General features: G+C 44.4%; 1 protein-coding gene across 5 annotated transcripts in view; it reads left to right on the top strand.

The window, feature by feature from the left end:
• The window catches only part of TSC22D1 (TSC22 domain family member 1), a 141123-nt gene extending 140476 nt beyond the window's left edge, over nucleotides 1–647 (top strand). For 4 of the 5 annotated variants that reach the window (XM_006755314.2, XM_015558473.1, XM_015558472.1 and 1 more), the window contains exon 3: nucleotides 169–647. In XM_006755314.2, coding sequence (XP_006755377.1) covers nucleotides 169–426 — 258 coding nt within the window. In that variant the 3' untranslated portion in view covers nucleotides 427–647. The remainder of the gene's footprint in view (nucleotides 1–168) is intronic. The other variant, XM_006755320.2, reaches the window with a different exon arrangement.
• Nucleotides 648–17250: the final 16603 nt, after the last annotated feature.

Here is a 17250-nt window from a genome sequence, read left to right as displayed (position 1 = left end):
TATTAAACTGTTGTGATTGCATTCCGTATATTTTCCCCTTGCCATTAAATGAACAATAAAGGCAGGTTATGTAAATGAGTAGGAGAACCAGGCAAAATCATACTTTAGAAATAGAGTCTGGGAAATAGTAAGTAGAAAGTTAAACCCTTTTTTTCCTCTCCCTTTCAGGATCTGGTGAAAAGCCATTTGATGTATGCGGTTAGAGAGGAAGTGGAGGTCCTCAAAGAGCAAATCAAAGAACTAATAGAGAAAAATTCCCAGCTGGAGCAGGAAAACAATTTGCTGAAGACACTGGCCAGTCCTGAGCAGCTTGCCCAGTTTCAGGCCCAGCTGCAGACTGGCTCCCCCCCTGCCACCACACAGCCGCAGGGGACCACACAGCCCCCGGCCCAGCCAGCCTCCCAGGGCTCAGGACCAACTGCATAGCCTCCTATGCCCCCTGCAGAACTGGCTGCTGCTGTCTGAACTCAACAGACCCGAGATGATGTACTAGGGGGAATCCACCTCCACAACCACCCATTTCATTGCGCGCTGCAAAAGAGACGTGAGACTGATATATGCCATTATCTCTTTTTTCCAGTATTAAACACCCATGTGCTTTTTGCTTGAAGAAATTTCTTAGTTGGGTGAATTAAAGGTGAATAAGAGAATTAGCATGGATATACTGGGACCTCATGCAGCTTGGCAGATGTTTGAGAAATGGTTTAATTCATGCTGAGGAGCTGTGTGCCTTTCTACCCCTTCCCTGCTCCCTGCCCTCACTTTCAGGAGTTCTGCTTGCACATAGTGTACAACATGGGGTCTCACTGAAGTAGCTAGACGTTGAGTCATTCTCTGGCCTCTTCTTCGCTGGAAGAGGCTCCTCGGGCTGTGGTTGCTCCTTGGGTGGTTAAGAGAATTAGCATGGATATACTGGGACCTCATGCAGCTTGGCAGATGTTTGAGAAATGGTTTAATTCATGCTGAGGAGCTGTGTGCCTTTCTACCCCTTCCCTGCTCCCTGCCCTCACTTTCAGGAGTTCTGCTTGCACATAGTGTACAACATGGGGCTTCGGAGCAGTGGAGCTCCGCTGGACTGTCCTCTCTCCTCTTCTCCCCATGAGGAACTTGAAAGGGAGGTAAAAGGAAAGACTGGTGCATAGTCTCTTCTTACATGAGGGGAAACAGTTCATTGATTGTCACCAAAATCCATAAAAAACAACTGTACTGTGTGCCTCTTGCTGAAACAGTGGATGACACAAAACTATTAGAGTGACTAAAAGGTGACAGGTAACTGGACCTAGGCTATCTTACCATGAAGGATGTTTTGCTTATTATATATTTGTGTATGTAGTATACCTATTTTGTACAATAGAGGACTAACTACTATTTAGGTTGTACAGATTGAAATTTAGATGTTTCATTGGCTGTCTTGAAGAGGTGTGGATTGTCTTTAATAGAGATTACATTAAAAATGCTATGTGAAGAAAACCACACCTAAAGAAATTTTAAGAATTTGGCCCAGTTAGTCACTTTGTGTAATCTGAAATCTTATAGCTGCTGAATATCTTGAAGTAAATTCCTGTTCACTGAAGTGTTTTGATTGAGCTGGTTGAATACTTTGAAAAATGATCAGTTTTAGCTAATGAGATGAATTTCCCAGTAGGGGGTTCTGCCTATTACCTGTATAGTAGTTATACGCATATGTTTCTGTGCATGTTCTCTACACAGTTGTAAGGTGTCACTGTATTTAACTGTTGCACTTGTCAACTTTCAATAAAGCATATAAAATGTTGATAAACAAGTGTTTTCATATTACAGTGTTAACATAATTGCGATCATTTCCACAACTATTTCTAGCTAAAGCTAAAACAATTTGATTAGTAAAATCTTGAAGAAGGATAAAAGGGTTGGGCAAAGTGGGAGTGCTAGTGGTTTGCCTATAGAAGTAAAAAGACATAGACATTGCATTATTTCAGCCAGTGGGTAGAGAGACGTAGTGAAGGGAGACAGGAGCTTAGTTCTTCAGACTAGTGTGACCTGGACAAATGGCTTCACCTCACAGGACTGATGTGGGGTATTGAAAGAAATAGTCTCTAAGTTCCCCTGTGGCTTTAAATTTCTAGGAGTCCATGAAAGTCGTAATCTTCCAGTGTTCACAGCTGAGGGGAATGAGCCTTATTCTATGTATAATCCCACTAAGCAGCTTTAGGATCAAAAGATGGAAGTTAGAGAAGCTAGTTGCCACTTTAAGAACACCCTGAGTTGGGATGTCTTTCCTATTGTGGATTGAGGTTCTATCTCCTGGGAATGTCCAAGCAAAAGACAGGTTTCCTCTACTGCGTTTGAAGTGGGTCTAGATCAGTGATGGCGAACCTATGACGCGCGTGTCAGAGGTGAGCTCAAAAGGTTCGCCATCACTGGTCTAGATGAACAAGGGTATCCCTCCCAGTTCAGGGGTGGGCAAACTTTTTGACTCAAGGGCCACAATGGGTTCTTAAACTGGACTGGAGGGCCGGAACAAAAGCATGGATGGAGAGTGTTTGTGTGAACTAATATAAATTCAAAGTAAACATCATTACATAAAAGGGTACGGTCTTTTTTTTCAATAGTTTTATTCATTTCAAATGGGCCGGATCCGGCCCATGGGCCATATTTTGCCCACTGCTGGTCCCAGTTGATGCCTAAGACTATAAAATAGGTCAAAATGTAAAATTTAGAAACCTAAAGCAAGTGGGCACCTGAGAAGTGAGCCTGAGGGGTCCCACTCTGTTCTAGGAGCAGTGCCAGCTCCTGTCACAGTAAACAGGCTGGATTTACCAGCTCTGTAATCTGCCCAAGGACCTCAGCACTGGTCCCTTCCCATGCCCCTTCCACCCAATGGGAATCGGTATTCCTGAGCTCTAAGGCCTACTTAAGGATTTGCAGAACAAGGACTTAATTTTTCTGAATCCTTCATTCTCTAATATAGTGCTGTTGGGAGATGGACAGATGAATGGAACATCAGAGTTCCCTGAAAAGAAATGGGCGGTGTGTGTGTGTGTGTGTTATAAAGCTCAAAGTGACTGGTGTGGCCACACAGAGCTCATGGTGAACAGTAACTGCTGATTACCATAAGCCATTGGCAATAGTCTAGGGAAATTGGAGAGGACTTAAAAAAATTGTTGTCATATTAATTTAAAGATTATATAACTTTGGCTTAAAGGGATATTTATGTAATAATTATATTTCCTTTAAAAAGAAAACTGTAGTGAATAAAATCTCTACTCATTTTATCTTTATGTTTTCAATGAAGAGCCTCAATGCCAAAGGTGGTAATTGTGGAAAATTTGTAAATTATATGTCAACGTGTCATTCAGATAATGGAGAACTTTCTTCGAGGTTATTTAATGGAATTGGGGCCTTTTTATTTAGAATGTGGTCCTCCTGCCCGGCTCAGTGGATCAGCGTTATCCCATGCACTGAGAGGTCACTGGTTTGATTCCCTGTCAGGGCACATGCCCAAGTTTCCTGCTTGATCCCCAGTAGAGGGTGTGCGGAAGACAGCCAGTTGATGATTCTCTCTAATCAATGTTTCTATCTCTTCCTCTCTCTATAAAATCTATTTTAAAAATATTTTTAAAAAACAACACAAATAAAATGTGGCACTCCTGTGACATTTTGGAGCTGAATATTGTATGTGAAATAAGAATGAGTTAAAATCAAAATGTGTTTTTCCATATATGTTCATTTTAGTAATTGCTAAACATGCTTAAGTCAGAAATTTTCAACCTTTTTCACCTTGGGGCACATATAAACTAATTATAAAAATTCTGTGGTATACATAAAAACATTTTTTGCTGATGTGACAAAAAATAGTTATGATTTTGATTCAGTCACACCAGAAAGCTATTGTTGTGTTGGCTATTGTCATTTTTTTATTTGACAACCTAAGGGAAAAGAGGTGAGTGCCCCTGAGTAAATAGGTATTGCATGTTTTAAAAATCCTTAAAGCACATTGCTGCTTTAAGTGATTGACTTATATTTCAGGATGTTTAAGGTAATTTAAAAAGGCATTTTACTTCTTGTGTACAGACGTGATTAGGCCTTTGTTGGTCTGTGAGTTATTACATAATTGAGTGTATCACACTTAATGTTCAGTGGAGCAGGAAAGATTTAACAGGAATAGAATGTTGTACCAGTGCTGGGTGTTCATGACATCAGCAATTGCAGCAGGAGAGACTGCTGATCAGTAAAGGAGAAACAGAATTTTACATGATCTGAATGAATGAATGATTTGTTTCAAATTAACAATGTTCATAACTCAGCAACTGTGTTTTTTTGCATACTTTTAAAGCAAAAATTTACTTTTCATTATGTGATGAATATGCAATGCCAGAATTAATTTGAAATTTACGTAAGAAATGTGTAAAAGTTAATTATAACTGAAATTAAAAATGAACATTTATTTCAATAAATACTACTCTGCCCTTGCTTTATGCAAAATAAGTAGTTGGAGCTACTAGGGGCCTGGCAACACAACTGCTTTTCAACAGCAATATGACATTAAAGATTAGAAACAGGCAGAGAAACTGAAGTTATTTCTTATGGAAAAAAACTATGTAAACACAGTGTTATGAAATGCCAGGCAGGCCCAAAGTCTGTGATTAGTAATCAGACTTTATTTATCAACAGCTATTGGAAGGTTCAGTGGCCATTTTAAAATGTGCAAAATTACTACAATATTACAGTATAAACCTGTGCTTCAATCCAGGTGTTTTGGAAACATGTCTCTGGGATATAACAGAAGTTCCTTGAGTCAGAGAGAGTGAGTCAACAGGAAGTGGTTGTGAATGTGGCAGTTGGAGGGTGTACGCTCCGTTCCCGGACTAATGGGACCAGTTGCTACTTAGCTCCATTCAATTGTTGCTCTGTGGGAATTCAAGCATGGTGTTGCCAGATCTTCCCATTTTTCAAGATCCAGGCTCTACCTGAAAATTTCTGATTGTTGGACACGATGCAGACCAAGCAAAAGCACACTTACTATGCTGATTTGGCTCACAGGCCTGACGTTTCCACTCCCTGCTTTCTATGTTTGTTTCAACATGCCTGGCACATAAATATCTGGTGAGAATCAGTATTAGGATTCTGTTGAGATATATCAACAGAATTCTGTGGGATATATATATCAACAGAATCCTGTGTATATGTATATGTATATGTATATGTATACACACACACACACACACACACACACATAGTAGAGGCCCAATGCACGAAAATTTGTGCAAGAGTAGGCCTTCCTTCCCCCAGCTGCTGGCACCGGCTTCCCTCCCAACACCCAGGACCCAGGCTGGCTTCCCTCGGGCCCCAGCTTCATCAGGAAGGGCATCGGGAAGGATGTCCGGTCTAATTAGCGTATTGCCCTTTTGTTATTGTAGAAAGGTTTTCATTGATTTTAGAGAGGAAAGGAGAGGGAGAGAGAAACATTGATGAGAAACATCGATAGGCTGTCTCCTGCATGTCTCCCACTAGGGATAGCTGCAAACTGGGCATCGAGCTGGTGACCTCTCCATGCATGGGACGAAGCTCAACCAACTGAGTCACAACGGCCAGGGCACAAAACAACCTTTTTGATTAGAGAATGTGGGCACAGGCTCTCTGGTAAAAAAACCTATGTGTTACTTTATTGAGAGACCTTCATTGAATACTTTCCATGTGCCAGAGATAGTATAGTGAACAAGCCACACTGTCTCTGTCCGCAAGGGCAGCCCCAGGAGCTGCCGTTAAGATAAATGAGGTACTTTGTTTTCTGGTGAAATATGCTTGCCTTATGTGATATAATAACAATAATTCTAAATTCCTTCTTGGATGAATCCTTCAGCAAGATTATTTCTGAGAGTTCTTTAAAAACACTTGTTAAGTTAGTAGCATTTGCTCATGGTGGTATAAACTTCACTACATTTTATAGCTGACTCATTTAGGGACAAAGACAGTGTTTGCAAATGTATGTGCAAAGGTTGTATCTCAGATGCCTCAAATTTCCAGGAATAACATATTCCAATTAAAGTAATCTGCCCTATTGTGTCAAGTGCATTCAGTTCATGCTCTGATAGTGGTTGGTAGTTACTGCAGACTCGGAGACCAAGAAAACAGATTTAGTTTCTCTCCTTAAGAAGAAAGCAGATGTAACGATGGCCAATGGTACAGTCTGTACCAGCCTGGGACTGAGGGAATTCCTGGGAAGTGCGACTTACAATGCTAACATGAGGAAAGTCCCAGGCAAACTAGATCCCATTTCCTCTTTTACTTGGACACAGCCAAATCACATCTCCCAGCCCCTTGAAGTTAGGTGTGACCATGGGCTAACCTGAACTCATGAAAATTAATACTCTGAAGTGGAGCGCTGCTGTAAAAAAAAACCTAAAATGTGTGGCCTTGACTATGAGGTAGTGAGTGGTGATGAAACTATTGGAGGCTCAAGAGGTTGGGATCCATATTGTGAATTGGCAAAACTTTCCTGTGATAACTTAAAACGGTCCTATGTGCTAGTGAGCATGTAGCTCTGAGGATCCAGAAAGTAAGTGACCCATGGCTCTTTACTGTGTTCGGCAAAGGCTTTCCAGAAAAGAGTGAGATCAGGAGAAAGGAAAGGGAATAAAATGTGGAATTTTGGGCTGTCTAGTATTGGAAACACCTATTGTTTCTAGAGTTTAAAATAAGACTGAAAAAGCAGTAAAGGCCCTTTAAGACTTTTTGGTTAGACAAGGTACTTCACTCCTTCAGCAAAGATGGAATAAAGGGTAAGGAGTCCCCGTATGTGCCTTTGGTTTCAGATGACTTCTAGGTGCTCACTGTTCAGCTGATGGAGTAGGCAATCAGAGTTCTAAAACAACACATTCATGTCCAGAAAAATACGTTATTCTGGCACATTGCTACTGACACATTGAATTGATGGGATAAAAACAGGGAAGAAGCCTGCTAAGTGTGCGAGGGACTTTCATTGCCAAGGAAAACACAAGCCAGGCTTCATCATGTCGAAACCTTCAAAGGACCCCAGACTCCCCAACTTGCAGGAATTGGAATTAGGTGAAGCGAGTGTCTTAAGCTGCGTAGCTCACAAGGAGAACGTTCTCCTCAAAACCCACTTCATGTGTGACCATGGAGGAGACTGGGCAAGAAAGCCTCCCAGAGCTAGGAGCCTGTAGTCTTAGAGGACAATGAGCCAGGGATTTCTTCCCAGAGAGCAGAGTCAGAGTCCAGTCAAGGAACTCCCACTGCCAGGGCAAAGGGGCCTCCTCAATGCCTCACCAACAGGATTTCATAACTACGGAGGGCTGGGGCCTCCGGTGTCCCACATGCCTCCTATGGGCATTTTTATCACAGATTATGCCAGGGCTCCACCATTGTGACTGTGGAGATAAATTTGTCTTAGCTCCAGACCTTTAGGAGCCACATGCAAACCGGTGCCTCACCTGGAGATCTTGGAATTTGAGTGGGATATAGTAGCTGGATGGGACTTTGGGCTGCTGCCTCTGAGGAAAGTGAGGGTGTTCTATGAGGGCAAGAAGATAAAAAAAATGTATATTTGGATCTAAAGGGAGGACCATTCCTAAGACTGGTAGTCATTTATTTAAAAATGTCCTCTTCCTGGGTGAACAGACTGCAGTTCCCAGACTCCCTTGCAGCTGCATGAGCCCACATGATTGAATCCTAGCCAAAGGAGCATGGGCACAAATGCTGTTTTGTTATTTCCTGACTCATAAAAACTTCCCATGGGCAATCCTTTCTGCTCTTTCACCTTCAGCCAACTGGTTGGAGACAACTCTACTACCACTTTGTAAATTTCATGTTGGAGATGGCAGTCTTACCAGCCTGGGTCCCTGAATGATGAAGTGGAGCAGAACCCTTTCTTACCTCCCTACTCCCCAACCCGGAGCTACTTAAAACTGTTACAAGAGAGCAAGGAGAAATTTCAGTTACATTTCAGATAGATGAATTTTAGTCTGTTAACTGGTACACAAACATGGACTACCAGAAGCAATACTACAATGTAAAGGAATTGAGAACCAAGGAGCAGTAGTGGAATTAGATGAGTTAACTACATCATGGAGGGGTTCTGGGAAGAGGTAAACCTTGAGGTTGACTTTGAAGAAGCTGTAGAACAACACCTGAGAAAAATAACTTTTTACATAGTTATCAAAAGTAATTGCCTTCCCATGTGATAAGAATGAAATATCTTCCTATGAATTTGATTTTTAAAGTGTAACTTATTTTGAGAAACACCAATGGCAAGGAGCCAGCTAAGATCAAAGGTCACAATTTCATAATCCTCAGGCCATATCAAGCCTACTGGCCAGAGCTGCCTCTCAGACATGTTTTTACAGTGTTGTTGTTTTTTGAGGGGTTGGGGTGGGCGATTAGAGATATCCCTTCTGAAACTTGGATATTGTTCCGAGTTCCGACAACCTTGAGTTTATCTATATTCCTTAATGACAATAATCAGCTGATGCTGAGTCTTAGCTGTTGTCCACTGTAGCCTCCGGTCTGCCAGAGCCCACCATTCCTGGGATGGCCCCACACTATTAATCGCTGGCATGTGTCACTCATCCGGTTACCTACGTGGCTTAGGTAGGCATTTGAGATTGTGTCCTAAAGGCAGACTATATACCTGATTCATAAAGTTTTGTGACAATTCATTTTAAAAATGTTTTTAAAGTTCACATAATTTGGACCCTTAAGGAAGAAAACAACTAGAACTTGTTTTATTATCTATTTGGTTTTGTTTTACTTCATAGATCCAAGATGTTGGAAATGACAAACGGAGTTATGCTTTTCCCTCACAGGTATGGAATGGTGGAGTCGGGTCACAGCATGGAGATTTATGCTCTCCTGGGGAAAGGAAAATGGAACCCATGTGTTGTTATTATTATTCCATGTTTTTGGGCAGTTAATATGTGCTAATCAATTGAAATGACAGCATCTAATTTCTCCTCACATCAGCCCTGTAAAGAATGTATTGTCCCGAATTACAGAAGAAGTAAGTCAGTGTAATGAGCTAAGTGTGATGTAAACCAGTGTGTCTGACACCAGGCTTTGTGCTTTTAGCCACCACTTCCAAAGCCAGGCAGCCCCATCCTGGGGAGCATGCCTGGGGCCCATGGCTGCCCCAGTGCTGGCCTTCCGTCCATTCCTCAGTGTGTGTCCCAAAGAGGGCTGCATGGGGCAGTCCACGTCGGGGCTGGCACATGAACCCCGTCTCCGCTATTGAGCAGCAATAGACAACACTCCGCCTTGAACTCTTCCCAGTCTGCCAAGCTGCTTGGCTAGCAGAACCAGGGACTTCCGTGTCCTTGTAAGGGGATTTTGCACCACAAAGGGAAGAGTAGGTGCCAACTGAGTCAGAGACTCTACAGGTGAAAATACATGGCACAAAGGCAAGTGGCCCCCTTCTGCCTGTCGGGCATGGCATCAGAGCCACTGTGTAGATGAGACAGCTGCCTTTCCCAGCCTAATACCATAGCCACTTGACCCAGAAAAGCCGGCACTGGAGGATGAAATATTCCTATGGAGGATGTTACTATTCATTCATTCACAAAATCCACCACACTAATAAGCACCCACCATATGCCAAGCTTGGGGACTCCTCCCGCCGGGCGCCCCTCTACCCCTGCCCCCCTCTCCCCCATGCTGTGAGTACAGCAATGAAAACACTTCTACCTTTGAGGTGCCCCAGTCCAGAGGCATGGATATATTAAGAATTATTATAATGCAAAATATATTTCCCTCAATATCATGGAACAAAGTGGAGGGAAGAATTAATTCTGCCTGGGAGGTGGGTAACAAGACACAGCTTCAGAAAGGAGGCTTTGGTCTTGTTCCAATTTTGTTTTGAGAAGAGGTGTTGGAATATCAATTGCTGTTGGCTGCTGAGTGTTCATTCTCCTCCTTTCTTTGGGAACCCCCTGTGTGACTACAGAAATGATCTGCTTGACATCCACCCTTTTCTGGCCATGGTGACCCAACCTGGTGTAGACAGAGTCAACTTTAGCTCACAAAAGACTCAGAATCTTGTCCCTGTCTCTCTCTGCTGGATTCAGTTTGAAAATGAACTGCTGATAGTGCTGCAGCCATGAGCAAAGAGCTGGGGCTCCTGCAGGAGCCATGATGTAGATTCAGAAGATGAAGGAAGCTTAATGAAAACTGGGCAGAGAGGTTAATCTTTGCAACTCATTTGAGCCTTACAATCATCCGGTCTGAAGCTACACTGACCCTTGGGCATTGTTCTTTTCTCTGAAGCTGGTTTTAGTTAGGTTTTCTGTGGCTTGCAAACTAGAGGATCCCTAACTAATACAGGTCCTTTCTCTGTTTCCCTGCCAACAGATTAGGATTATGTTCAATTTCTCTCCCCTCTCTCTTCCCCCTGCCCCAGGAATAATTATTGTTGCAGACTTTCAATTCTCAAAGTTCTATAGGAGAGATAAGTCAGTTGTGAGATAAAGAACTAGAGCCCTCTTCCCATTGTTTCAAATTGAGCCCATTAGTGTGTGAAAAGGCTTACTAATACCATAGGTGAGGATGTGTTCTTTAGGTGCTTACCTGGTCCTTGTGCTTGAGACCATTCTGTGAAATGACCAGCCGTAATTTACCTGGAGGTAGCTGTCAACTCTCTCTGGGAGGTCATAGAAGGCTCCCCCAGAAAGTGATGCTTGAGCTGGGCCTTCTAGGATGAGATGGAGATTGCTGCGAGGGAGAAGAGGGGAGAGGGGAGGAATGTTGGAGGCATCTTGTGAACAGGCAGAGGAATGGAAACTATGCTGGCTTCCTCCAACTGTAGTGTTGGCTGATGGGGTCTGAGAGGGGAAGCAGAGCTCAGGCCTGTAGGCCTTGTAATCACATTGAGGAGCTGTAAGGATGAAACATAATATAAGTCTATTTATAAAGATTTAAAGTGGAATGAGATTGTATGCAGAGAAATCCATTATTGAACTGCTGCAAGAGGTCAGGTGCAAGGGAAGAATCTAAGAAACTCCCCAGGAAGTAATGTGTCGGGGGTGGGGGGTGGGTAAGGGTGTGGGATCCTTCCAGCTCAGGTGATTGGTGGGTGATGGTGCCATCACCAGGACTGGAATAGAAAGGTAAACCAGTCTGGGAGCTTGAGCATTTTTTAAAAATATATTTTATTGACTTTTTCACAGAGAGGAAGGGAGAGAGATAGAGACTTAGAAACAGTGATGAGAGAGAAACATCGATCAGCTGCCTTCTGAAATCGAACCTGGGACCCTTCAGACCGCAGGCCAACGCTCTATCCACTGAGCCAAACCGGTTAGGGCCGAGCATTTTGAATAGGTAGAACGAGGAGCCATCGGATAGGTCAGTGATGGCAAACCTATGACACGTGTGTCAGAGGTGACACGCAAACTCATTTTTTTGGTTGATTTTTCTTTGTTAAATGGCATTTAAATATATAAAATAAATATCAAAAATATAAGTCTTTCTTTTACTATGGTTGCAAATATCAAAAAATTTCTATATGTGACATGGCACTAGAGTAAAGTCAGTGTCTTTCAAAATGCTGACACGACGAGCTCAAAAGGTTCGCCATCACTGGGATAGGTATCTAAGAAAAGGTTTCTTCTCACCAGTTTGACGGATAGCTATGGGCCCATGAGAGAGACCTGGGCAAGTCAGCAGAGAGTTGGTGCTAAATAGTGCAGTGTTCTTCACCTGGGCACATCCAGGCTACCTTTCTCATCCATGCTGGCCATAACATACAGCCATGGAAGGACTGTCCGTGGGACCTGCAGGCGGGGCCCTAAGGAACTTGGCACAGTCTGGGCATCCCACGCTAAGTGGGAGGACTGAGGGTGTGGAGCACAGAGCTCGGCTGCAGGAGCCAGGCCCTCTGAGTGGCTGTGTGGATCAGGGCTCCTGCTCCCCAGACTGCCTCCCAACTCAGAATGAGCTATGAACAGAATAAAAAGTTAACTTGACCTGCAAGGCCCCAGACATTTTGGGGAGGAGGGACGTTAGCCTGCCTTGATTAACACAGCTGGAGTGAGTGAGCTGAGAGTCATTTCTGTGAGTGGAGGTGAGCCGGGGGGCGATGTGCTACTCAGGAAAAGTCTAGTCCAGGAAGGAAGGTGGAGGATGGAGCCTGAGAAAACCCAGCTGAAGGAAGAGCTGAAGAAGAGCCACCTGCAGAGGAGGTGAGGGAGGCAAGTGAGCCCTGGGAGGCAGGGACATTTAGGAAGAGTGTGGGCGACATTGTAATGTGCTAGAGAGATGTCAGGACAGAGTGACAACAGAAAAGTGTTCACAGAGGTTGTCAAGTAAAGAAGGTGATGCGCTCAGGTGGGCTGGAGCCGAAAGGTGCTGTGAGGGGCTGAATGATGAAAGGGGGTCAAGGGGAGCTAATGAGTGGAGTCAGCAGTCTAAGGAACTTGTCTAGAAGAGAGAGAAGAGAGGTAGAGCAACAACTAAACAGAAGGTCAAGGGGAAAGTGTAAAACAGGATTATTTGCACATGCTTATCAATCATAGGTGATGATTTACACTCTCTGAGGAAGCTAGAAGAAATTGGACCCACAACAGAGGTGGCAGAGTCGGGCCTCTCAGAGAAAGGACAAGAAAGTGAAGGTGGATGCAAATCCGGATCAATTGCAGGTGGTGGTGGTGGTGGGGTTGGGGGTCTGAACATCCCCCTCCTATTAATCTAACTTGTCCTCTGTAATTTAGAGAGTGGGGATCTGCCCAGAAAGCTCAGATGGCAAAGTTTGGAAGTTTGAGAAAAGCGCTGAAGATAGAATAACAAAGAGGACTGGTGGACGGAAATGATTAAAGGCAAGGACTTTTGATTCTCACAGCAAATCCAAGCCCTGCACGTCCTTGCAGTCTCTGCAGAAGCCCTGCCCCTCAGTCACCAGGCTCCAGGACTGGGGTCCGGGGCTGTGCAGAAGACAGGATGGACTCAGATGCAACTGGGTATCATGGAGGCAGTAACAAGATAGTCCACATGGGAGAAAATGCAGGCCTGGATTTGAGCAGTGGTTTAAGGGAAAGGGGAGGTGGGACTAGGATTTAAAGACATAAACGCTGTAGAATTGAGAGGACTACATGACCAGCTAGATATGAGGGTTAGGACATTGGTCTTGGATGGGTGCCTGGGACAGACAGTGTGTCTTTAGGAGGGTCTATCCCAGCAGTACTGACACCTACAAAGGTACACAACAGAGTCACACATTACACATTTTGTGGGGCTGGGGGTGTCCTACGCAGCCTCTTGGGTCTTCCCCCTCCCTCCTTTTACAGAGGAGACACTGAGTCCCAGGGGTGTAAAGTCACTTACCCATGATCACAGAGTTAGTGTCCAAGACAGCCCTGGAACCAAATGATTGAAAGGGAAACAGAAGAGTTGGAGAGAGACGGGGAGAAGAAGAAAGAAGGGGCATGCATTCATTCATCCCTCCACTCACTTCTTCATTTGGCAAGTAGGTATTGCCTTTTAGGTTCTGGGAGCTGCTTTTAGGGAACTTCTAGCCAGGGAGGGGCCATAGACGGCCTTTGGGAAAAGTGTGCAGGATACCTGGGACCTCCAGGAGGAAAGAGTCATTTCTGTGAGGTGCTGGAGTGGGTGGATGCGAGTGCCAGGAAAAGCGTCCAACTTGACCGAGGAAACGCCTTGACCAAGTGTTAAAAGATGAGGTGGACCAAGTGGAAAAGGACAGCTCATCAGAGGGAGTGAGGGCCAGGCCAGAAAGCAAGCTGTCTGAGGTAGCCCTCAGGTTGAAGAGTGAGGGAGTGTGTCTCCTTGGAAACCCTGTTTGACTGGTGGGGGAACGGAACGTAGTGGGAAACTTCAAAGAGAGGTGTTGCTGTAGCGTAGGGATGGCTTTGCCCCTTGCAGGCCTGGTCAGCCAGTGGGAGGGAAGAAAGTTGTCTCGGAAAACTGGAGGGGGCAGAGCACAAAGCCAGACCCTGGGCTCCAGGATCAGCTCCACTGCACCCAAACCGCCAGATACCACACCGGGCACTTGGATCCTGGAGGCGAGTCAGATTTATAAATAACACAAATAAAAGGTGGCCCCGCTAAAACCCATGAGCAAGAGTGTTGAGAGAGGGAGTAATTCCATCCAGCTGGGAAGGAGGAGCAGAGGGAGGATCCTGAGGAAGAAGCAGGATTTTGATAGAGTTGATGGGAGTCATAGAGAAATAAAAGATTTACCGGGAACCATGAATTATTCTGATGGCATTTCTGCCTTAGGGAGGAGCGTCCGTGGGTTTCACAGAAGCAGCGCTGGGACCTGTGTTTTCTCTGAGCCCGGCTCCTTGGGTCTGCCTACCTCATCCTCTCACCTGTCGCGTCAGCAGTTCTCTTACTAGGGCTGTCTTGGCTTCATTTTCACAGTTTGTGTGGCTCTCTGTAGATGTTAAATAAATGTCCGTTGAATGATTAAAAATGGCGATGAGAAAATATTTGGAAGAGCCTCAATCCTCCCACCACTAGGGAAAATCTGGGATTTTAAAACAGAAAGTTTAGTTTGCCCACAGGGCTTCCTTCTCCAGGTTCTGCATCTTTTCTTGTGTCTTCTGATGTTTTTGTGAATCCTTCTGAAGTTTGGTGAACCATTCCCAGAACAAGGTGTGTGTATGTCTTTGTCAAGTAGTAGATCTTATATTTTAGAACAAAGTTTTAAATATTATAATAAAATATGCAGGACCATAAAGAAAACCTTTATATTAAAATACAATTTTGGAATATTAAAAAAAATAAATTAGTGGTATGGTAATAGAGAACGCTTATTTTTAACATATTAACTAACAAGATCTAGTAGTAGGCCTCATTAATTGCTGTAATTTCAAAGTAATAATGAGCTTAATGACATTTTGAAATAACTGCAACATCTGTAATAGATATGAAATATCTATGATTTCTACTAGTAATTAAGTCACAGGAACTGCTAACACTACTATGGTTTGTTGTCTGCATTTATTACCAAAGGAAATGCTAAATGACAACTAGAGGTTAGTGAAGCAAACATACATTTCTCCTCCACCACCACCCCCATCCCCCCATCCAAGCTTATGCAGCCAAGGAATTCTCTCCCTGGCCACCACTGCTCAGTGTCTTCATCTGCCGTTACTATAAAGGCTGTGGTCCCTGGCGTGGGACACCCCTGGGAATGGGCATCTGCCATAAACTGCCGCAGGGAGCTCGAGCAGGCAAGTGCTGGTGTTTAGGAATAATTTTGATCCTGTGGATGTAGGAGGAAATGGTTTGCCACCAGGAGAACCCCAGACTCAAAAGCTTTAACACTTTGAATAGGCTGTTGGGAAAAAGTGTGAGTGTGTAGGACATGAAGGAGTGGGCTCCTGGTTTTAAGTATGCCTCAACTTTGAATTTTCTCCTTTTCACCTTAGTGACCAAGAATTCAGGGAACTGCATTAGTACCTTTAAGTTCATAGAAGTTAGCTGAAGGTGTTTGTTTGTTTATTAGTTTGTTTTTTAGGCTGTGTATCAAATTGGAAATGATGAAAAAGTCAATGAGAGTGGGTAGAAACAGCCTCATTCTGCGTGCGGGTCAACATTTCTGCAGGGCAGTTTGGCTCTCTGGACTCAAATCCCTAAGTGTGCGTACCCTTTGGTCCAGCCATCCCATTGCTAAGTAATTTTTTTCTTAAGAAAATAACTTTATGCTTCTTATAAAGATACATGTACAAAATGTTTATTGGTGTTTTAAACAATAGTAAAACAAAAATGAATCAAACAAACAAAAACCAGAAAAAAGATCACTTACAATAAATTGCAAGAGGGCAAAACCAAACACAGCCAGATCCAAAATAGTATCGCTGGTGGATGCAATTGGGAAAGCTAAGGCATGCACTGGTGGAAAACGCTAGAAGCACTTAGGTGAATGCTAACAGTGGTCCCCTTGGCAAGGCGGGGCTACCCACAGCATTGTTTTCTCCTCCTGCTCTTCTAGGTTTTCTGAAGTTCCTGCAGGAGCTTAGATACTTTATTTCCCTGGACATGTAGAGGACATTCGTGTGGACAGAGGACCGCTGCTTGAGTTTCAAATATCATTTCTCTACGAATTTACAGCTCAATTCAAATGTGTCTCTTAATCTCTTAACAGAGTGAATTCAATGAGACAAATTTAAGAAAACAAGACAAAACAAAAACACAAAGGAAACCCAAAGTTCCCCAAAGAAGTGTCTGAAGCGTTTGCAGTGTAACCATGCAAAGCCAGACTCTCTGGGGGGCATGGCATCAGGACCCTCCTGCAGGCTCCTCTCCCCACTCACAGCGTGGACCTGGTGGTGAGACGTGGTCACGCCAGCTTCTGCCACTTCCAAGCGAATGTGTCCAAGCAAACGAGTGGGCTGGCACCGGGCATGGGAGTGTGACTGTCTCACAGGTCAGGGACCACTGGGCCCCGTGGACCTCGCCTCACTCCTGGACGCTCACTTCCTCCTCTAACCTACAAGGAGCACACACTCTTCTTGGTAAAACACAGCCTTCTGGAACCGCTAACTTCAAATGTCTGGAAGCTCTGATGCTTTGGCTTTACAAACCTTATCTCACAGAGATTGACTGCATATCTATTGAAACAAATATTTATAGAACGTTTGGGCCTTGGCTCCACAAATATTTACTGAGTGCTCACGTCACAGACAGCAAACATTCTGGCCTCCCTGCAGGACCCTGGGGCCCCTCCATCCACCATCCATCAGCAGATTCCAAACATTCTTCCCAGTTTGGTTAAGGATGGCCCTGGGGGTGAGGATGTAGAGCCGGGAAGGGGGTTTCCGGTTTTGGGCTGGGTGAGGGCCTTGCTGGGGAGGCAGGAGAAGCGGAACTTTGATGATGGTGAAGTTGGGCCGGGATGTCCTGGGTGCAGCCACCAGGAGCCCACGAAGAGGCAGAAGCGGACTGGTTATGTGCTGACATGATCACAGGGTTTTATGCCATTCCTTCCTTCCTCCCCTCCACCCTTTACCTACATCTAAAGAGATCTTCTCGACATAACTGTACAGAGCTATGAGCACCCAATATATAGCTCCTGTCGCCTGCAGAAGGGAGACTGGAAGGAAAGTCATTTCAACCTAGAAACAGTGCTAGGGGAGCATGAATTTAAATGCAGTCTTGGAGCAAAGAAGGAATGACCAGCATGGCTGGAGGGCAGAGGAGGAGGATCCAAGGAAGGAAGAGTGGGCGTAAAAGAAGGGATGTTTGATATGAGGCAGCAGGGCCCAGGAGGCAAGCTGATGGCCCCAGAGGAGGCTCGGGAGT

The sequence above is a fragment of the Myotis davidii genome, unplaced genomic scaffold, assembly GCF_000327345.1.
Source record: "Myotis davidii unplaced genomic scaffold, ASM32734v1 scaffold1572, whole genome shotgun sequence".
Classification (NCBI taxonomy): domain Eukaryota; kingdom Metazoa; phylum Chordata; class Mammalia; order Chiroptera; family Vespertilionidae; genus Myotis; species Myotis davidii.
Note: the sequence above shows the minus strand (reverse complement) of the source record. Positions and strands in the feature narration are given on the sequence as shown.